At 45.7% G+C, this 22675-nt stretch overlaps 1 protein-coding gene across 1 annotated transcript in view; it reads right to left on the reverse strand.

Moving 5' to 3' along the window:
• Nucleotides 1-22675, reverse strand: part of LOC119450394 (branched-chain-amino-acid aminotransferase, cytosolic) — a 39287-nt gene that overhangs the window by 11216 nt on the left and 5396 nt on the right. Inside the window, exons 5-9 of the mRNA XM_037713833.2 lie at nucleotides 17908-18027; nucleotides 15832-15992; nucleotides 15215-15357; nucleotides 10667-10752; nucleotides 9288-9356 (exon numbers count right to left, since the gene is read on the reverse strand). Coding sequence (XP_037569761.1) covers nucleotides 9288-9356; nucleotides 10667-10752; nucleotides 15215-15357; nucleotides 15832-15992; nucleotides 17908-18027 — 579 coding nt within the window. The remainder of the gene's footprint in view (nucleotides 1-9287; nucleotides 9357-10666; nucleotides 10753-15214; nucleotides 15358-15831; nucleotides 15993-17907; nucleotides 18028-22675) is intronic.

Raw genomic sequence — 22675 nt, forward strand, 5'->3', positions numbered from 1 at the left:
TTAGTTCATGTTGAAGCGAAAGGCAACCCGAAGGTCAATTCACTCGCTGCTGCTGCCACGCTTCCTCACTCCAGCGTTTTGACAGCGAGTTTTCATGGTCATTGAGTAGATGTGTTCATGTTTGCTTGGTGCTCGCATGACACCATGCTTGTTAATTTAGTTAGTAAGCGAATGTTTACAAGTTTGTACTCCCGATAAAACTACTATCCTTACTTCGTATCATCATCAGCCTATATTTATGTCCACTGCAGGACGAAGGCCTCCCCCTTTCATCTCCAATTACCCCTGTCTTGCGCTAGCTGATTCCAACTTGCGCCTGCAAATTTCTTAGCTTCATCACCCTACCTAGTTTTCTGCCGTCCTTGACTGTGCTTCCCTTCTCTTGGTATCCATTCTGTAAATGGTCCACCGGTTATCCATCCTATGCATTACATGGCCTGCCCAGCTCCATTTTTTTCTCTGAACGTCAATTAGAATATCGGCTATCCCCGTTTGCTCTCTGATCCACACCGCTGTCTTCCCGTCTCTTAACGTTAGGCCTAACATTTTTCATTCCATCGCTCTTTGTTTGGTCCTTAACTTGTTCTCGAGATTCTTTGTTAACCTCCAAGTTTCTGCCCCATATGTTAGCACCGGTAGAATGCAACGATTCTACAAAGTTCTTTTCAACGACAGTGGTAAGCTCCCAGTCAGGATTTGGCAATGCCTACCGTTTGCACTCCAACCTAATTTTATTCTCCTGTAAACTTCCTTCTCATGATCGGGGTACCCTATTAGTAATTGACCTAGATAAACGTGCTCCTTTACAGACTCTAAAGGCTGACTGGCAATCCTGATCCTGAGACAGCTATACGAACTGTCTACTAGTTTGCTTCGCCTTTCGGGTGAAACAGCTACATTTTATTCCAAATCCACCATTAGCCCTTCGTGATAGGTCAAAATGGCTCAGGCCTTGCCCATATAGGCATAAAAACAGATTGGAATAATTTTACGTAATATCGGCTCTGGGGACAGAGACGCTGGCCCGCTGAACCCACTGCAGCACGCGCCTCCCTAATATCTATAGTTCACTCACAGCGCCCTCAGCCTACTTGTCGTTGTTTTGCGCCTCAGCTAGGAAACGCCGCGCCGCTCGGCTCACTGAACCATATTCTAGTACACTCTAAATACAGCCGCCTTGGCCGTTCCGAAAGCAGCGACAACAGATCGGGAGTGGCCGTGCCCGCGCTGGCCAGTTGCCGGACGCGCCAGAAAGTCCAGTGTTATGAGCGTGAAAATTACGAGAAACTGTGCGGGAAGCGCTGGTGCCCGGTGTGCAGAATGTGAACGGCCGCACTCTTTTTCGGAGAACGAATCTGCTCACTGTTCGCAGCCACTGCCAGAGCACACGTTCCGAAGCCATTCTGGTGCAGCGTGGTGCAATTTCGGTCAATTTTCTGTGTTCGGCGCAGTTTGGCACAAGAATTTACGTTTGTATCAAAATGGCACAATTGGCGCAGGAGCCCCACCCCTGTCAACTGCAAAGAATGATGCACTGTTTCTTTAAGGAGCAAGGTTCGAATCACAGAGTGCAGTGCCTCATTGACATTCTACACCTGCCTTTGCTGGCACCGTTGTTTCTTAAAGCTTCTTAAAGATTGGACACAGTGCACTGCTGACCTTATTTTTGGTTGAGTCTGCTTTTTGGTGGTGGCTCAGTCTTTACCATGGCCAAGTTATACTATCACTACAAGTTGCGACCACGTGGGCAGAAGTTGTGATTGGGCCGCTCATCTGTCGATATAATGTGATAAAATGTGACATAATGCATTGTGCATTTTGTCCACGTGTCCAGCAAGACTTGATTGTCAATCATAATAGCTGGAGATCTTCGTGATCAGGCCTCCAGTCAGTCGTCCTTTAGCACTAATGCGCTGTCCATGTTCACCAGAGTTGTGCTTTTTCACAAGGTTATGACGTGCCGTGTCCATGCGCATCTGTACGTGATTTGTGCAGTCTTCTTTTTTAACTGGGATAAAGCCATAAACTGTGGCTTCATCAATGGCATTAAACGACCTGCTGTCTCCATCACAGAGCATGGTGGTATGCCTGAGGCCATGCAGCGAGAGAGAACCTTGAAACAATATCGTTGCTGCCTCCACTTCCTTTCTTGGCCTACCTTTCAGAATTTGTTTGCTTTTTGGCAGGAAAGTTCTGCTTTCCATTCACCATAACCTAGGCTGTCTGGTTGTGGTGCACACTTGCAGCCGAGGCAGAAATTGGAGAGGACCAGATAATCAAGCACATACCTTGAAAACAGTTCAATTACAGTTGCCACCCCAAGGCGAGAAGAGTGGCCTCTGGTGTGCCATGTGCCATCAAAGCAAATGGCAATGTTGCCCGGGCTTCCAAAAGTTGGTTCTTTGTAAAGCTCTTTTATGGTAGCGGCACACTTTTCCAAGTTCTCAGTGCATACTATGGTTGCTGCTTGGTTCAGATTGCTTCTCAAGTAATTCTGGTACGTCTTGTTATGCATACTTCTGAGGGAAACTCCAATTATTGAAAAAATGTGATTTAGGGCCGTCTGCCCGTTTCCCGTGCTCTGCACGACATGCGCCGCAAGAAGGTTGCTTTCAAGTGGGTTGCTGTTTGCGGAGCCTGCAACTTGTCGTGAGCTCTACTGTTAATGAAGTTCACCACAATTCCTGCATAACACTTTCAGTTTCATGGCTATGTGTATTCACAGATGTCCCTTTCAATAGTCCGTGCTCCACGGCACACCCAGCAAGCAGCAACTTCCAACAAGCTGTTCACGGCATTTATCTCTATCCTTCTCGTGCTCTATCCCTCTCTCGCAACGCCCTTCACGCTCTCGCTGCCTTCTTAGACAGTCTCTCTCTCTATGCTTTTCAATATTTTTGGTTACCACGGAGAGCAATGGCACAACCAGCAGCAATCTCTCTTCGCCGTGTGTAGCTTCGTTCCGATTACCTCGTAGGCTAGTTGTTACCTCGTTTATCTCGATTACCTCGTTTTGCCAATTATTTTGTGCTTGTAGGTAGGACCATGACTCTTGCGTTTGATAATATATTTTCATGTTGGTGCCGCTGATGAGGTGACTGGACGGTGTCGTTCTGTGATCAATATCTTTGACACAGCGTTTGGCGATGCAGCAGCTCGATTACATGAGTGGAGGGAGTGGTAGTACATAGTGGGAGACACCAACCCATATGGCTGTGCTACAAACAACAATGTCGCCTCAACCTTTGCCGCATGCATCAATTTGCGGCCAGTGGGCTGCAGCATGTGTGGTGTTATCGTTGTTTTGAAGAAGTTAGATGAAGTGTGAGTTTCATATGAGTGTCAGGCCTCGCACAGGTTGCCACAACTCTCCCTGAGACCTAAAAGAAAGCACGGTACGCAATTATGTTGCGAAATTTATTTGAAGAAACAAAAGCAGGGCACTATTTTTGTAGCGATGCTTTCCGCTCAATTCTTAGGCCACCGATGGCCTGCACATCCTGTTGATAACGAGGGCAGAGTGTAGCCCTGACCACTGATGTAGCGCAAAAAGTCATTAGCATTGGAAAAGGCATCGCTACAAAACAGCACCCCAGTGTTCACAAAGGAAGAGAACTGTTGTTTACCGTGTATGTCGTACAGCCTTGATCAAGCGTTCCCTCCTGTCACTTAGGTACTACTTCCACGGAAATCGGTCGAACTCCACCTTTGGCAACTTCTCGCAGTGTTTCCGTAACTGTTGTGGCATCCATTCACACAACAGTATATTGATTGACCCTCTTTGGTCATGTGTTGCAGTTTTCATTGCATCACGCCGCGTTGAAAACCTCTTCCATGGTGGTCGTCTGCGCACGTGCCTTGAACGGACGCTGTAGATGGTGCCACTCGTCTGGCTCAAAGCAGCAGCGCACGAGGCAGATAACCGTATTTGTTGTAGGCAAACTTGGGCCACTGTGCTCACTCGCAAGGCACTTCGTTTTTCTTTCCGTTGCCGAAACAGATGCGGGTTCCGAAATTCTCTGCTGGGCTTGCTGCTCACAGACTGCATTATCTACGCTTGTCAAGAAAGTGGAATCAAACCTCGTGCACTAGGGCTACACAACTGGGACGGCTCCGCAGTTGTGAAGGGCCGCTACCGCAACTGCTGGGGCAACATCCATGGCGTCAGCGTCAGTTGCCGGCACGCATTTCATCGATGTCGAGATCTCAGCTGCTGTTTAACGCTCACCATCGTTTCCATTGATGAAGTGATGCATTTTTTAACTTCGCGCCACATTTTCAAAACTTTTTGCAGAACTTGTGCACGGTGCAAAATTTCCTATATGCGTTAGGCATAGCACTCCACGGTGTTCGATGACGGTCTATGACAAGATGGCGGCAGCCTTGCTTGTGCCAGAAGCCACCGAACAACTAACAGCCAATGACAAGCCACTGTTTTGTCACATGTTGGCTGCATACCAATGAGACAGCAAGTTAAATTTTTTCTACCCCACCTTCCCCCCCCCCCCCCTCCTTCCTTCTTTGACAGCCCCTAGGCAACATAAATATGAATAATTCTGTTTGGCTGGAAAGAAAGTTTCGGAGGAGATCAATATGGCAGCACTCCGGTGGATGGCTGCGAAGTTGCGAACGGCGCAAAATTGGCTGTTTTGGGGCATTTCTTGTGAATTAAACTTGCATGCTCGCATAATAAGTACTACTATTTAGCAAAACTATGCATTTTTCAGCACTAAGGCTTTGCGAGCAGGTGCAGAATGATGCGCTGAATGTGAGTATAACAAGATTGAAAAAATTGACTTTCTCGCTATTCTTTGTATTCCAAGACCCCCGTGTCCCCTCTTAATTGAATGCAGCCAACTTTTCACAAGGTAATAATTTTTTCTTACCTTCTAATAATTTTTAATAATTGAATCAATACCACATGCCACTGAAGCACACGCAACAATTTTTTAATGTTTATGTAAACTATCTTGTCCTATCAGTCAATGCTCAGCAAACATCTGTGTACTGCTACGCTGCCGCTGCATCAGAAGCATCATGGCCAGATCTTTACAACAAATGCTGTGTTGTTTCCAGCCACCCGATTACCTAACACATAGTAATTGCATAAAGAAGTTACTACTTTCAGTTTTATACCAAATCCTTAACTGTCATGGAAAAAGAAAGCTTTTAAATAAATTTGTTCCGGTAATATGGAAAAGTGACAAATTAGCACTTTAATGAAGGGCATTTTCTTTCAAGACACTGAAGGCTTGTTGGAAGAGTTAGGCTTGCATAACACAGCAATCGTGCAGGCAACTCCTTTATAACATTTATTGCATTCCCCAATACTCAAAATTATTTTCCCCAAGTTCCATGAACCGACAAATAGGGTACCAGTATTGATGCATACATGTACTGTCCTTATAAATAACTCAAGTGCAACAGGTCAACGACAAGGCACTCAAGCTATGGAGAGAGAGGAGGCTTAGCATATGAACAAAGGCAAACAGGCTGGTCTGAGCCTAGCCTAGTCTACTACGTAACTCTGCATTAAGGAAAACAGTAAGAAATGAAGGGACGATGAAAACGTTAACGAGGGGTGCATCTGCAGCTTTTCTAACCGCGCCAAACCAGTTTAATGTATTTGTTAACAGATTTTACTCCTTAACAAGTATGAACCCACAAGCTCAGCGACAAAAGCGACAAATAGTGGTACAGTATGGTCCTCACTTGAAGGGAACCACTAATTAATATTCGAACCAACATAACTTAAATGTATCACCAACTTCGCAAGGAAGAAGTGCCTCATGTGAGGTGCTGAAGCAGACTGATATTGGTAGAAAAGTTATTGCTGTGGCCATCGTGTAAAATCAGAGTTGTAATCAGACACAGAATATCGCTACGAGAGAGACATTCAGCCTGAGGCAGACGACGAAGAAGACGGTTCTCTCTGGTGCTGGTGGCTGTCCACCATCTTGGCTACTGTGTCTCACATACTGTAAATACAGTGTAAATAGTATTATTTGGTGTCCCCTTTCACAGCGGACTACTATAGTGTACATTTCACAAAGCAAACGCTACTGCAAGGACATTGGGAACTTTTTCAAGGCAACTAAATTAAAAATTGAAAATATATTTATAGAGATCAATTGCTTCTTGTGCTTTTTTTTTTAAGGGCCAGCAGCCCCGAAATATAGCAAATATTTTGTTATGGTCCAGACAACAAGGGCATTTTGCATTTACCTGTTGCACAGCCAGACGTGCAGCATGTTTCACTGCAGCAGTGTAGTGCAGATGTCGCATGCAACCTTGTATGCCCAAGGCAGGATGTTTAGGCGGTGTTGCATAAGTTCAGTTTAAGCTTTCGGCCTACACAATATTTCACCATTCTGTCCAGCCAGCAGATAAACTTGGTAAGAACTTGCCGTAAGCACCAGCCACAATTCAGTTTATAGCGCCATTGGTTTAGTCGGTCTAGCCTCTGCGAGTGATTTTTGGCTTGAAGAGGACCACTGGTATAAACGTAATGATCGCACGCTTCCTGCCATGTCTCACCATTCGCCGGTGGCAAATTTTCGTCACTGTCATACATCACAGTGACCACTGGCACTCGAAAAAGCTAACAAATCACCTCGCTAATGAGAGCAAAGGTACAGGCAACAACCGGAACGCTGACAACTTAGTTCACAGCCAACGTGTTTGCAGTGGTGCAACAGCCAAATTAGGATTTGGAGCAATTTTTGGAGCAGGAAAATCTTGCCTTTGGAGCAGGAAAATCCAAATTTGGAGCAGGTTACGGGAAGGGGGGGACTGTTTTGGAGCACTAAATCCCAAATTTGGAGCAGTTTCACAAAGAACGCTTACTCGTAAAACGCCATAAAATTTAGCCCGCATAATAAACACACCCGGCCCCCAACTTTGCATTGGATTTCTGGGGGAAAAGAAGTGCGTTCATTACGCAAGTATATACGGTAATTCACATTATCAGTGTAGGTGAGGGCAGGGGCGCGATCAGAGATCGTTGTTCGCAGCGCGCGTTCAGTTTCCCCCTGCATGGTTGCCCTAGGCCGCGCCTGGCGAAATTTAATGCGCGCTCCGAACGACCTCGATCGCGTCCCAGCAGTGCACTGCACGCAAACACGTGGAAAGTACACATGCATTTCTTCGCGAGTGGTTCCCTTTCGTTTTTTTTTTTCTGACGATATGTCGCGACGTTCCGGCGGCAGTCGAGACATGCAGCGACCGAACCCTCGCTAGTTTTGTGCATTGCGTCGCCTACAAAGCTCACGCCGTCAGTGCTGGGTCGCTTGCTGTACCGTAAAAGCGAGTTTCCTGTGGAGCATGGGTTCTCAAAGTGGGTTCCGCAGGCCCCTGCTCGGGGTTCCACGAGCCACTGATAAATTTTCCGTAATCCCGCTTAAGTGGCTTAAACGGCGAACAAGAGGTGTTCGATCCACAGAACTTCCATTACCCTTGCCCGAGTGTCAAAAGCACATCACAGCGTGTAACGGCAGTGCGTGAACTGTGTAATAAATCCGCAAGCAGCTTGTAGCCACCCAACCTTCGAAAACGGGCAGTGCACCTAAGCTTTCACACTTGCATCTCGGAGGCCGTAACTTACCAACATGCGCATTTCTCCCGTTTGTAGATAGGGTAGGTGCCGATAACCTGCGCACCGACGTATACATCGGAGGAATAATAAAAAAAAAAAAATGCACGCCGCGAAAGAATTAAACGGCGCTAGCGTCCAAAAACGAAGCGGCGCAGTCTGCATCGCCACGGTCCTCAGCGGCAATCGTATGCAATACATGACTGACAGCAATGCTGGAATGCTTTGTGCTTCTTTGTGCCCTCAAAGCCCTTATTGTTGCGTTAATCGCCGCGCGTAACATCGCGTTGGCGGCTAGCCGCGTGCTTCCATAAGTGTGTAGTCGCCATCTGTGATAGCGTCGACAGCCACCACAGTTTCGTCCGCAGCGGTTGCGGCAAACAGTAGTTTCGTTTTGACTCGGTGCGCGCGTCGGCTGTGTGCCTTCATAACTGCATATTCGCCATCCATGATCGCGTCGATAGCGACTGCAGATTTGTCCATACTTGTTGCAGCAAATGGCAGTTTCGTTTTGACTTGGTGCATGCGTCGGACGCCTGCCATCTGAACCGCAAGGTCGCCGTCCATGATCGTGTCGATAACAGCGGCGGTTTCGTCAGCAGCGGTTGCGGCAAGCAGTAGTTGCACTTTGACTCAGTGCAAAAATGTCAAAGATTAAGAGCACCGGCTACATTGCGATGGACGGACGATTTGTTGTCGACCAGCTCCCTAGCGCAAAAATAACCGGATGTGCGCGCGGTAGTGAAAACCGTGTCTGCAGATAAGACGCGCGTCGCGGCCGCACTGCGAAGGATGGTGCGAGGCCTTCGCTGCTGCGAGCCCCCTTAATCAGTCATGAGATGACGAGAATTTAAGCTTCCTCACTGCTTTTGTGCAAAATAGAAACAAGATTTGCTGATGCATTCAGTAAATAAAAGCGTGTTGAAGTAGTAAGCATTCATTTATTGTTTTCTTGATACTACTTTAATTCGGTTAATTCGGGGGGGGGGGGTTCCTTGGCGCTTCGTGGAGCTTCGCAGGGTGCCCCGGAACGAACGTGCGTGAGAACCCCTGCCGTGGAGTATTCGTACCCGCTCCGCTCGTGACCGCGTGCACAGATCCAGCGAGGATCTTGTTGAGTCAACCGGCAACGGCGAACTGCTTTCGTTACTAAAAGCAACGCGCACCCCGCGTCTCCACGAGATTTTACTGCATATACAACACGCCGCACTGCAACCAGCAGCGAAAATATTCTTCGGCGCCCACCACCAAACATGCCAACGTCTCGTCTGAGCACTCCAGTTTGGATCTCGTCTGCGCTAGTGGTACTGTAATGGCGTGTCAAGCTGCAAGTTGCCAACGCGGCCTTTACTTCCCGCTAAAACTAGCGTAACCGAGAAATTCCGCGGCCGGTCGGGCGTTTTGGCGCAGCGTGGCGCAAAAATACGAAATTGTATCAAAATGGCGCAAATGGCGCAGCTGTTGCACCCCTGTGTTTGCAACGTCACATGAGCGGTTCATGTCTGAAATATCAACTGAGACATTGCAGAGAATACGAAACTTTGGTTGCTGTTAGACATGTTAACTTTATGAAAAAGGTTGAGATGCTGTGGCTAACTGAAATACTCAAGTCCAACAATAGCCAGCTGTCCGAAACAATCAGTCAGTGAGTGTAGAAGTACAATGAACAAAAGACAGCAAACGCCTGAACACTCACCCTGTTTTCTTTAAGGGCCTCCCTTATTTCTCCCATGGTAATTTTACGCTCAGAGACCTTGAATTCATTCTGCAAGGAAAGCAATGAAAACCGGGCAAGAGCTTTCAATTCAGGGCTGCCTCTAAATAACTGGATACACAATCAAATCAAATCATTCTTATGGCCAGCCAATGCTGGACCACTATTTTCTTTTTTTTCCAACAGTGTGGTGACTTGTGAGGCCAAATTTGCCATAACAGTGTTTACAATAATGCCACAGCATGACAGTGCCTAGACACACACTTCATAAGCTCAGTGGCATTTTCTTCTGACTTACCAAAAGCACATTTTGAAGCATATAAGTGAGACCATGAAAACAAATTGGGCATGTCTAATGCAGTTTCTGAATCGCCACAACAGATGAGAAGGCAGTGGTGCATTCTGTTCACTGCTTGATGGTTTCTGCATCAAGCATCATTTGCAGCAATATTGCATGCAAATGATGAATTCACTGTTGAGTGACTTCTTTTCTTTTGCTTATCACAAAGGCTACATGCATGTGCACAGAGTTAATTAAATTGAAACCAAAGTAAAGGATTACTTCACTAAACCCTAAAACATGATTGTTTTACGAAACAAAGATCACAAAATGAAAAATGCTTGTCATACCATGCGCTTCACTAAACTCAATATTGAAGTTTGACTATAATGATAAAAGAATTACTATTATAGTTGTAGATGACTTGCCGGAAATTTATGATAGGATCATCTTTCATAGGGCTAATACTATTACTCTAACATAACACTGTGTGCTGCAGACACCTTTTAGGCTGAGGTTCCTTAAGATGAATTCGACCATAAGCTTATAATTTTTCATCATTGTATGACAAACAGGTTCTTTGATGCTGTGGTTGATAACAAATGTAAATGCGATGCAATGTGTGTCGAAGCCCCGAATCTGCTTTGAAACGTAATGACATTTTAAATGACCTTACAATAAAAGTTACCTCGCATATATCTCATTCAAATAGACAACCTATACGCACATTTTTTTAAAACCAGTAATCTAGAATTTTTTGCTTCTCATGTCGCATTATACCAGCTCCATGCTGGACGGCTGAACGGCTGTACAGCCTGGACGGCTGTGGCGGTGAAAGCAGACACTTTGGTGCTCCAATGCAACCTGTGTGGGAGCCGCCAAGAACAACCAGCCACCACTGTGTTTGAATGCAGCAACAATTGCTGCATCCAAGCAAGGCTATGAGCCAGCGAACAGACTCCTAGTACTTCCAAAGGGTCTCAGAAATAACTAATACAGCTTTGCTGTCTTTGGTGGGTCAATTGTCAGATTGGCATACATCTGTGAAGCATTTTTCTTTCCCTTTTCTCTGCACACTTACCCATTCTCTTGTGAGGTCAAGAACACTCTGGCGTGTGACACCAGGCAGAATGATTCCAGACAGCGGCGGTGTCACCAGCTCAGTGCCTGCATCAAGACACATGAGTCAAACAAAGAATGTAGAACACAGTTGCTCACATAAAACACTTAAGATGATGCGGGCCCTGATCTAAGTGCACGAGCAAACATTGCACCGACGTCATGAACTGGTGACAGTGGAAACCAAAACAGAGGCGTTAGTTAACCCTGAATTGACACAATTCATTCCGTGAGTACAACACATCACAGCTGCCGTGGCATAGCAGTTCTTACAGCTGTTAATCGGCACTTTGTGCTGCACCCACCTAGGACAAGGTCTGCTCTGACCAGTCCACTACAATGCATTAAAATGGTGTACCATTCGTACTGTCGTGGCCTGCCATTGAGCCATGGCCTCTAAATGGTGCGATCTCAGAGGCCATGGCTGAGCTGTCAAGCCACTATGCTACGTTATGCCGCTATGCTAACTGTGGTGCTTGCCACACACCAGATTTCATGGATTGGATTTAATTTCAATGAATTTCCCGAGCCTATATCATTCAAGCACGGGAGAGTTGCAAATGTCTGCTGTGCCACAGCTGCCCCCCCCCCCCCCCCCCCAATTTCCCAGTAAATGTTCACAAGAGTTTGATATAACTAATGATTCAACATATCCGTGCTTGCCTGATAAGGCTCGAGTGTAAAACACTGCCACCACTGAAACACTTTTGGCATGTGTAGAGAATTAGTTGACTGAGAAAGGAGAAGAGATAGTGGCTGGTTGACTAACATTATTGTAGGAGCAAAACCTTTGTCTACAAAAATAAACAAAGCACAGTACAAGAAAAACATTCTCTTTTTTAAAGGCTGAGACTACAATATTACACTTCATATCATTTCTTGTATGTGATGAAATCAATGCATTTTGGCAGTACTGCCTTGTAGGACCGAAACTCGGCATATAACACAAACTGGTAAAGAAGCCAAGGATAGAAACTGAAAGGCTCTTTTTTAACAGAGAGAAAGAAGGGGTCCTGCAACGGCATGGGTCCTGAAACATTTTTACCGTCTGCACAAAATTCGAACAAACAAGAATTTACTATATCTTATGTTATAAGGAGAAACAGCTGGGCAGATCGTATGCACAGAACAGATAACCAGCACTCGAGGGCAGTTGAGGATTTGGCAGAGCAATGAGATAAATAAGGCACAGAACAGTCAGCCGACATAGGACAAGGTGTTACGTTCGGCATATTAGCCGAAGGGCGGAGGCCGGGGTCATTTTGGTATCAATGTCAAACGACATTCCACTGAGTCGACGTGGGCACTGAAATGCTGACGAATTCGGCACTCCTACAAGAGAGTGGGTATCTGTTCTACCCAAATGACTTGCCCATGACGTCACTGTGAAGTAGTCTTCCAAGGCTACATACTTTTTAAGGTGTGGGCTAATGCTGTCGCAACATGTGGGGCTTCATGCCAACCCATTCAACCAGTCAAGGAGTGTTGGGCAGGTTGGGGAGTGGATTCCCCTTTTGTGAGCTTGTGTCGTTGGCCTCTACCTTGCCATCGCTGGAACAATGCAACTGGTGTACAGTAGTCTTCTATTAATTCAGCTGCGGCTAATTAGATTTTTTGTTAATTAGATTTTATAGTTAATTTGATCCCGACCGAAAGTCCCGGCCAGCACCTGTGCATTTCTATGGGCCCAAACTTTTTTTATTTCAATCCTAAAATTGGCATTCGCCAGATAATTCGAACTTGACCTTCCGTAGCAGCAGCTGTCTCGGCGGCGCTTACAGGACAATGAATACACTGAACCGACGTCAATATGCCATCAAAAATGCCTATTTTCGGCCAGCGCTAGGAAGATATCCAAGCAGTAACGGTAGCTTACAATGTCCGATTATGGTATTTACTCGATTTTAATGGGTGCCTTTTGTTTCCCAAAGAAATATGGCCAAAAAAATGTTGCAGTGGCTTAGCTCGGCTATGCCAGGATATACGTAGCGTTAGCAAAGGTTCAGCTCATTATTCTTAGCTTTCCTGGTTGTCTAGATTGTCAAGGATTAGCTTGATTGTCATGCTTACTGCTGCTCCAATGACACACACAAACGCCAGTCAGAAGCGCAGCGGCTCCAGCGCAGTGTCAGACGGCGACTGCACAGCGAGCGCGCGCCGGCGCCAGTGCGTCTACCACGGCTACGACGTCACTCCTCCGGAATGCGCAGACCGGCGGCGGTGAGTCGCGCGCGGCGGCGGCGGAGTGCGCGAGAGGTGCCGGCTCCAGTGCGCAAGCCGTGTGACATCACTGATCCTTGCGCAAGCGCAGCACGGCTCTTGATGTGCCGCGAGAAACGGGCTTGGCTAGGCCAGTGTAGCTAACGCTACAAAAATTGCCGGTGCAGTGCAATCGAAGACGGAACTAAAGCTGCCTTCACGACCTTCATATGCTTTACTGCATAGCATGGCTGTATTGCGGCGAAGCAGAATTGAGGAAACCGCCATATTAAACAGCCGCCATATTAAAAAATTGGGTGTTCATTAGATTTCTACTTTGCTTAGGCGCTTTAAATCATTTCTACATTTGTTTTCTATTTTGGACACATAGAAAGTTGGTGCGCATTTCATTCAGAGGTGTGTTTAACTCGAACAAATACTGCCAAATGAATAAAGCGGTGCGTATTGGTGTTTTTTCTGCATCGTTTAATTTTATCCACCGGATAACTCAATCAATTTCAGCAGTCCTGTCAGAGTTGAATTAACGGAAGTCGACTGTACTTACTTTCCCCTTTCCTCTATCATCCCGGGGGCAGCGCGTGTGCTTTGTGTGGTCCTTTTCTGCGTCCGAGACGGAGTTTTACTACATCTAAAGGGCACCAGATTGGCCAAATTTCACATCTGTTTCTCAAGCAAGCGACCTAGGGAAGACGGATGGGATTTAAGGAGTCATACTGCGTGGTAGCAGACAGTGTGCCCAGACAGAATGTAGTGTGCTACCAGAACGATGTAGCTACATGCCACGAGTTAATATGTACTGTGCTCTATGTTTCTGCCAGTACGAGTATGCCTTTACCTGCAAATAAGTGTCCCTCAAATCCTCCTGTACCAATGTGAATAAACCCCCTTATCATTCCTCCAACCTCTCGTCCTCGCAACTCATTATCAAGCAAGCAACTCTCGTAGTGAAGGTACAGATGACAGCATGGGCCTGCTGCCCCACTACCCCTTTTTGAGATGCACCGGTGGTGTAGGCTGAACAGCACGACCCTCTGTGTGATGGCAGACTTCCATACCACGAAACCCTAATCCCAACAAAGGGTAGGCACAGTAGAACCTCGTTGATATGATCCCGTTTCGTACAATTTCCCAGCGGCAATGTTCGTGATCGTGAACACAAAAATTGACCCATTGACAGTTGCAGTTATTTTTTATCGGTTAATACATTCCTGGAAAATGCAATCTCTCAGCACCAATGTTGAGTACATTGCCAAACTCGATCGTATGGTACACTTTCTGGCCTCTATAGATCCCATGTGAACAAGAAATGGCGCGAAGCACATGCAATCAAGAGCAGTAGGCACCGGCAATGGCAGCTTCCCTACAGTACTCGGCTGCCCGTGTCTCGTGGAAATGCCAGCACGCACTCACTCTCTTCTCTCTGTATCAGCAAATCTACTCGCGGGGAGTCGCACATCACATTCACAGCTATCACCGCCAACCCTATTGCAATGAGCATCTTCATCTATCTGTTTCACAGCGCATGTGGCGTAGTGCCATTGAAAGCACATACTGCACGCTTTTAATAGGCGATAACCCAAACGCATCGCTGTTCCACCTTTACGTGCTACAGGCTACGCAATGTGAGTGTCATGTGTCGCTCTCATGGCATCGTATCAGGTGTCAACTACCAGCTCGATTTCATTTTGGCCTTCCTGTCCTGGTCATAAAACACTACCGCTATGCAATAGCAAAACAAAGATGGTTGCCTCGCGTGAGCGTCTCTTGCTGCGACGATTCTCGCTAAGTGGGAACAGTGAACAGTGGGAACAGTCCCGCTAAAATACTCCATTGATCGAGGCCGAATTCGAGGAGCGTAAACATAAGCTCGCAGAAGCCACCGCCACAATGTGCATGTGCACACATCATTTGAGCCCCACTGGCTCGGCGCGTGTCGTCTCGTGCTGTAACGATTCACACAATGCGCAGTGTTATGAAGATTTCAGCTACAATTCTGTCTACCATATTTTTTTGTAATTTCGGATTGAACGTTTTCCCGGTAAGTAGGATTTTTCTCACATTTTATCCCAGAACGTATGAATGAGTTTTAACTGTAATGATTCTACTAGCTTGCCTGATATCGCCAAGTTGAACTAGTATTATTCGTTTAACGTGCACTGAAGGAACAAAGAAATGTTTCTGATGTGCTGTAGTGTGGTATTACTCTAGACTCACGAACTCCCAGGCTACACAGCAGCCCACACACAAACACACGACATAATCATAGTTGCTAAGCTTGCCCATGCCCTACCTCCATCCCTGTTCTTGAGAAGCACCATGACGTTCATGGCACCCACTTCAGTGACCTGTTCATCCTCTCCGAAAAGCCAGAGGACTTGTTGAAGACCCAGTTTCTCAGCTTCGTCCTGAACCATGAGCGTTGGTGCATAGTTGCTGCAGGGAATAAAAAAAATTAATGACAAGGTACTTTATTTCAGTCCCCTAAGTTATCACACCTTTGTTTTGTCAATGACTAATAGACCAACTGGGTTGGTTATCCTAAAGTGACAACTCAGCTATTATGAGACTATAATTATACTAATTGTGGTAACTTTAATTGCCTGGTTTTTCTTAACAGCCACTTAAATAGCACAGGGGTGTTTAGCATTTAACACCTCCCCCCCCCCTCTCGAAAGGCAGTCACAGTGCAGGGGCTAAAACTCCTGACCTTATGCTACGAAACTGAACACCATAGCCATCACAGCAGGTCGCTGTCATATTTCGTCACATATTCAGCTAATAAGCCCTCCTGGATCATACTTAACTTTTACGTTTGTTGTTCCTTTACAAGAATATCAGCAGAATTCGACGGCAAGGAAAAACGGTTAGCTGTTTCAGTCACAGTGAAGCACAATGCAGTTCACTTACCAGCCAAGCTTCTTGTCACCAGTGCCTCCAGGCCAAGCTCTGACATACTTGGGGTCCGCGAGCAGGGACACCGGCTTGATGCCCGTGCGGAAGTAGGGACCAACGGGGCTCAAGATGATGAACAAAAGAGCTTCGTTGGATCGTGCCACTCCCAGTGTGGGCTAGAGACCAATGGTGACAAATTACAGTGGCAGCAGAAAATGTAAGGGTCAATAGGAGATGGAAAAGTTTTTTGGCTTTTCAGGACAGAGCAATGTGGCTAAAGTGGCCAACAAAGGAAAACACAAGGCATGAGCAGTAAAGATGTGTATACATATGTTATTCAGGCTGCTATATATGTTGACAACTGCCACTATGAAATTGCACCACTGAACAAATCACGCATTCATGGCAATGATATCCCAGATTTACATTTCCTCTTTAGTTCCAGCCACGAAAGCCAGTGGTAGGCAGTTCTTCACTTTCTTGCTTTGCATAAGATTGTTTTGTGAGCATATTTGTTGGTATAACTCATAATTCTGCTATAGACTGTAACCACAAGAAGCAAGAAAAAGCTTAGGGGAAATTAACTGCTCTTCTTACTTAACCCTTGAACATAATAATGTAAATAAAAGTGGACGAGAAAGACAACTTGCTCACATATTGTGCATTACACATGCACAATACGTGAGAGCTGCTTATAGCAGGCAACTAGCCAATGAGCCCTTGTATGCTACCTCATGGCATCAAGGCTGCCAAAGTCGAGACCCTTGCAATGCAATGAGTGACAAGAATGAGGGGCTCTATATTTTGGTAGTTACAATTACACGAAACCAGCAGACAACGAAGCCAAGAAAAACATTGGGAAATTAACGGCTGTTGTTAATTTCAATGTAGAAATCATAATGTAAGGGGAAATAAAGTGGACATAAGGAAAATTTGCCGTAGGTGAGAGTCAAGCCACCTGTGGCACTGAACCACTGTGATAGCTGTGGTAGAGCATTATATGCATAATGCGAAAGAGGTTCGCAGTGTAATACACTAATTGCAAATACATACACATGGCTAAACCTCTTTAGCTCGTTTATCTACAGATGTCACAGAAAGAGAGAAAACCCAGAAAGACTGGCCAAAAAACGGGATTTTCTTCCCCATTTCTTTAGCACAGAGAAAGTGAAAAAAAAAAAAAAACATTAAAACTTCCACATACAGTTATACTAGCCATTCTCTGTTGTGCAGCATGCGATTATAGAAGCGACAACGACAACAAGAAAATGGCAGCACAGTTTTCAAGTGTCTTCATTACATGCTTTCAGTTTCGCTTTGAAAATGTAGTGGGGTACAGAATGCCCTCTGGGTTTCGGTCCAGGGCTGGCATCTGGTACTCCGCGAAGCATGTGGAACTGTCAACCTGGTGGAAAGGCCTTTGCACTAATCAGCCGCTGATGCAGATACCTTCGCCACCTGCCAGTTCTGAACAAAACTGGTCTTTGTTTGGAAATGTTCATAACGAGCTTCGCAACAGGCTCACAAGTAAACATGTTCGAAAACTTATCTATGTACACTCAAATTTGAATGTGGAAGCATCCGCGATCGATTACAATACAAGTTTGTCCAGCGAGAGTGACTGGGACACTGAGAGACCTTTTTTCTCAGGTATCAGATTACCAATCTCTTGTAGAAGACAACAAGACTTTCATTCCATGGTCTTCACATTCTCTGCGTAATTCTCGTATGTATTTAACGATTATTGCTTTATTGCTTGAATAATAAATATAAGCTATTTTTACTGGAGTTTAAGTTCTTCCCAAAATTTCCTTAAACAAGAAAAAAAAAAAAAGGTTTTTCAACCCGCTCAAAATTTCTAGAAGTCACAGACTCCCAGTTGAAGCTTCTGAGGTCACAGGAAAAACAGAGTCCTTTTCAAACCAGCCAGAGAGGTACAAAGAATACAAGAGCTGTACTTGTGAAAATGTAAACTTGCGACAGACACTTTAGAACTCGTGTCAATGAAGCATGTGTGGTGTCCACAGGCAGCACAGCCCATTTAAATACACGAGTAAAGATGTAATATGAACTGTTGTACACACTTCATACCTCAACGCCGATCAGTGTTGGCCGGATGTAGAGGGAACTCATGGGGTACTTGGGAACCCACTCTTTTTCAACAGACACAAGGCTCTTAAGACATTTCAAGAACTCGTCCCCATCGAATTTCTGGAAAGTAAGAAGGAAGAAGGTCCTGTGAGACATAAGATATTTGTCAAGCCTTATTATTCCACTGAATATGTTTCACTTTGCTGCTTGACTGATGCAGTCTCCAGCACAGTAGAGCACTATCCAAACCTAGATACCCAACACGATCACTAGATACAGGTTTGAAGTTATGACAGCCAAGTGCACATCTGACTTAACAACTCGTGGAAATTAGTCAAACAGCAGGACTATGGAGGGTGTTAAAACTGTTACTTTTGTATAATTGCAGCAGATACTTGGCTTAGTGGGCTAGGCTATAGAACAGCAATAAGCTTAGAGGAGCTACTTGCCTTCCTAGATAAGAAAAGATGTGTGAAGGCTCCCAAGACGTGGATGTCTAAAACATCACTATCTAGAGAATGTTCGTGCTTCTTACAAAACTTCCAAACGGATCTCCTAGTCACCTAAAAAACGGTGACTGTCGAACTGACAATTCATGAATGCAAATCATGCAAAATTCTTCACTGTCTCCAACTGTTGCAAATATATGTTATTAGTATCATTCTCTCTTGCCTGCTCTTTGGTCAGGAATCCTGTCAAGTGTTCTTGTTAGAGTAAAATCTTCACGATCACAGCCCTTCAAACATGTCATGTACTTTCATCTATTTGCATGAATGATGGCAGTTGATAGGTATCATGGACTGCTAATGTACAATCATGAGTTCCTCAAAGGAGCCAAGGAATCACTATAAGTCGCATTGCTGTAATAGTGGGGTAATGTGAAACACCATTTGCACATTACTGTGCCCTATTATAAAGAATTCTGAAAATGGTTAAGTCAACTCAAATTAGGTGTTGCTATCTATAAAGTGTAAGAAGTGCAGCACAGAATCAAACCTGGACAAAATATTTTCACATGTTTATGGTAGCGCAATACCAGTGATGCACAGGAAGTGGACAACACAGACCCATCAAATATCGCATAAATTAAGCCTCAATTCTCTGAGAGTGCAACAAATAATTAATAATTACAGAATATTGTAGTACAACCAATTCAAAACAATCACCAAGTGCACCATAGGTTCTCGCTTGAAACAAGCCTTGTGGTTAAATTACTTAAATCAGAAATGAGCTTCCCTAACGCATGTTGGTGGGCTACTACAGTGTAGACCACTTATAACGTAAGTCGTCGGAGTCGCGAATATCCGCACTATAAGCGGTACCACACTATAACCAAAGCAACAATTTTCAAGGCCCGCAAAACATGTGCACCGAGCCGCCACGCGTATGCGACAGTCGAGGGATGCGGCTAGAATGTTTGCATTCAATTTACAGTCGAATCTCGTTAATTCGAACCAAATCACGCGACAGTGCCTCCGACCGGCATTGCGCTGGCACCGCCATAAAGTAAAAGCTTAAGAGAGACCCCTCAATGTAGCTCGCGAACAAAACAAAAAAAAAGAAAGAAAAAAAGAACACGGCGGAAATTTCAACCTCTCTCAAATGGCAAGGTCGCGGATACTGCGTTGCGGCAGAACATGCGTGTAAGTGCCGACGTCTCAGCAACGCTACCGTAGCCACGCGTAGAAAATGGCGGTGAACCCTTCTTTCTCCTTTATGCTTCCTGTACTTTCTAGTCACGTGTTGACCTTGCATGCTGCGGCTACGGCGCAGAGGGAAGCAGCGGCGCTGTCCCAGGCCGGCCAACGCCCGCTTCCCGATAACGGCAGAAAACGAAACTTCGGGGAGCTGGCGCCGGACCGGCTGTAGCGGCGGCGCCTGCACGGCGGCAGGCGCGCACGGCGACAGTCGAAAGTGAGGGAGGTACGAGGGAGGGCGAGGGGAGCCACCGAAGCGGCGGAGTTGCCGAGGCGAAATCTGCTTCCCTGCCGCCCTCCCCCCCTCACATTCCACGGTCTCTGCGTGCACCCTTCCCCGTGCCGTGCCGGCGCCGCCCGCTCCCTGAAGTTTCATTTACTGCCATTATCGGGAAGCGGGCGTTGGCCAGCCTTGGCAGTTTCGTGGCCCTCGCTCGCTATGCGCGCCGTGATATTTCACGACTCGCACTCAAGATTCTGATTTCAGCCTCACTGGCTGTTCGCACCACGTGCCCTTCTCCTCCACTTCATCTCTCTTTCTTCCTCGAGCACCCCTTGGGGCGCCCGTTTGAGGGGAGCGTTCACCGTCTCCGTTGACTTCCGTACACCCAGGCAGCCGCACTTTAACCGGTATTTCGTTTCCCGCAACTGCACTATAAGCGATACGTGTATACATAGAGTGCTATGGAAAAATTAACGGGAGTCTGAAAAGACCGCACTATATCGGGTCCTGCACTATAAGCGGTTACGTTATAAGTGGTCTATACTGTAGTGGATTCGGATTCTCGATTAAATATGTGCAGCACGACTATAGATGATTATGGAGAAATAAGATGACGCGCACAAACACTGTGGCGTTTGTCATCTTACTCTGTCTTCATTTGGTCACGCTGCATGCATTTAATTATCAGATCAGAAGCGGTAGCCACAGGGTACCACACCCAACTGATGCGAAATCTGTCAGCCCTGTGCAAAATGTTTGTAGGCTTCATCGTCACCACCTTGCAGAGGTTGAGCATATGAGTCAGTTGGCGAGATAAGGGGGGACAGAAGATGAAAGAATGAATTAAAAGACTGCAAAGAAAGACAAAAACTGGACAGGGAACAGCACAAGTGAACAACAAAGCTTGCAGTTTTCTTCTTACAGCGCTTGTGCTGTATCCTGTCCTGTCCTTGTGTTTTATTGTGCTCTTTCAAATTATTCCATATCACGAACCAACTTGACCAACATGTTGTCTTGTCAACTTTTTCTCTACCACTGATGAGTACAGTCATCACCAGAATTGGTACCAATATAGCCGATATCGAGTATAGTTGTAATGAAGCCATGCTTCTGGAAATCGCTGAGGAAATTGGTGCACATTTTTATTTCCTTTGGTATAGGAAGGGTTAAGAAAATAGTAAATTCAGGTGGTTGCTTCCCGGAGCTCTGCAGGTTTTTGCTTGGAAAAGATTGAGGAAAGTCCACTGTACAGGGTGTTTTTCTTAGACAATACTGATTTTTTTTTATAAGAAGGCTATAAGTGCAGCAAACGTGGCATTTTTGGAGATGAGTTCCCAGGAGAGGCAGACATACTTTGCCGCTAATAATGCGAGCTTCAGAAGACTAATTAACAAAAACTTATTAGTTAACTTTTTATTAGTGCCTTAGGGGCAGCTGTTTAAATGGCGATATTGAAGGCAGTCACATTTTATTGCTCCCTTTTTTTTTTTAATCTTGACAGTAGCACCTGATTCGACATATTCATAGAATTTCAACAGTAAATCCAGGCAATATCGAAACCAAGCGCTGCGTCGGCTGAGGAAGTTGGAAAACAAATGTGTCGTCCAACCGCGGCAGCTTATATGGCACATTTTGCCTGGCAAATGTGTGCAACTGTGTGTTGCGTCAGGATGTGCTGTCACATGTTATCATTCAAACTTCACTCCACACTTCTTTATGGAGTGTTGCCGCCTGAGTTATGCGCTCAGTCTCGGTATTGCCTCGAGTGAGCCTAGGAATCTGATGATGAATATCTCGAATTGCGCAGTCGAGGACGGCAGAAAACTAGATGGGGTGATGAAGTCACAAATTGGAATCAGTTAGAGCAAGACAGGGGTAATTGGAGATTGCAGGGAGAGGCCTTCATCCTGCAGTGGACATAAATATAGGCTGATGATGATTACATATCAAATTAGGTGCGATTTTCAAGATTTTTTTAAAAGACAGATATTAATAGCCGAAATATTTCAGTGGCGCGAACCCATAATTTTAGGTGGCGAGTGTCACCTCCAAGATAGACAGCAAAATTCCTTCCCTCTTTCTCCCATACTGGAGCTGGAGGATCGCGTGATGCATATATCCGGGTCCCCGCCTTCTTCATTGTTTTTTTTTTACTCGCTATTTTGCTTCGTTGCGTACTTCCACTGACGGTCTTGGGTGCAAGCTGTTGCGTATGTCTCCTTTTGCGCAGCGCACGATTTTGTGCACTGTGCACGAGAACACCTGACTAGCGGTATAAGCAAGTGCTACACAAACACTGAGGCAGACGCAAGCGGATCACAGAGCATGATCGTGCATTGGAACACGGTAGAAAATAACATAGGTTTGCTCTCTGCGCGCGCAACTGCATGACATGGGAACAAGCAGATGAAACGGAAGTACATCCCTCTTGCTACAGTACGAAGTAAAACAAGCAAACGCAGACATTTGGTATGTACGTTTTATTGTTTCTCTAAACTTTAATTTGTCTACTGAAGCAACAGATCAGACAAATAACGGCTGTGGCCTTGAAGAATTCTCAAAGTCATGTGCCACTGTGAGTGAGGTCACAGCACGGCGAACTACACAGGCGCACTTGCGCAATTGATGTCAGCTCCCCGGCTAGGAGCACTTCGCCCTCGAGGAGAAGGGCGGAGAGCATTTGGTTTGAAATTTCAGCTCTTTTCGCAGTGTATAGCGGTGTAATACTTTGCAGGCACAATCGTTAGCGTGCATTGTATGCACTGCGCTTGTCAGTTCGAAATGGCCAGACCTGGTGAGGGGCCCTTTAAAGAGTTATCTGGTAAACCGCAAGAGTGACACAATTTCT

This window comes from Dermacentor silvarum, chromosome 4, assembly GCF_013339745.2.
Source record: "Dermacentor silvarum isolate Dsil-2018 chromosome 4, BIME_Dsil_1.4, whole genome shotgun sequence".
Taxonomy (NCBI): domain Eukaryota; kingdom Metazoa; phylum Arthropoda; class Arachnida; order Ixodida; family Ixodidae; genus Dermacentor; species Dermacentor silvarum.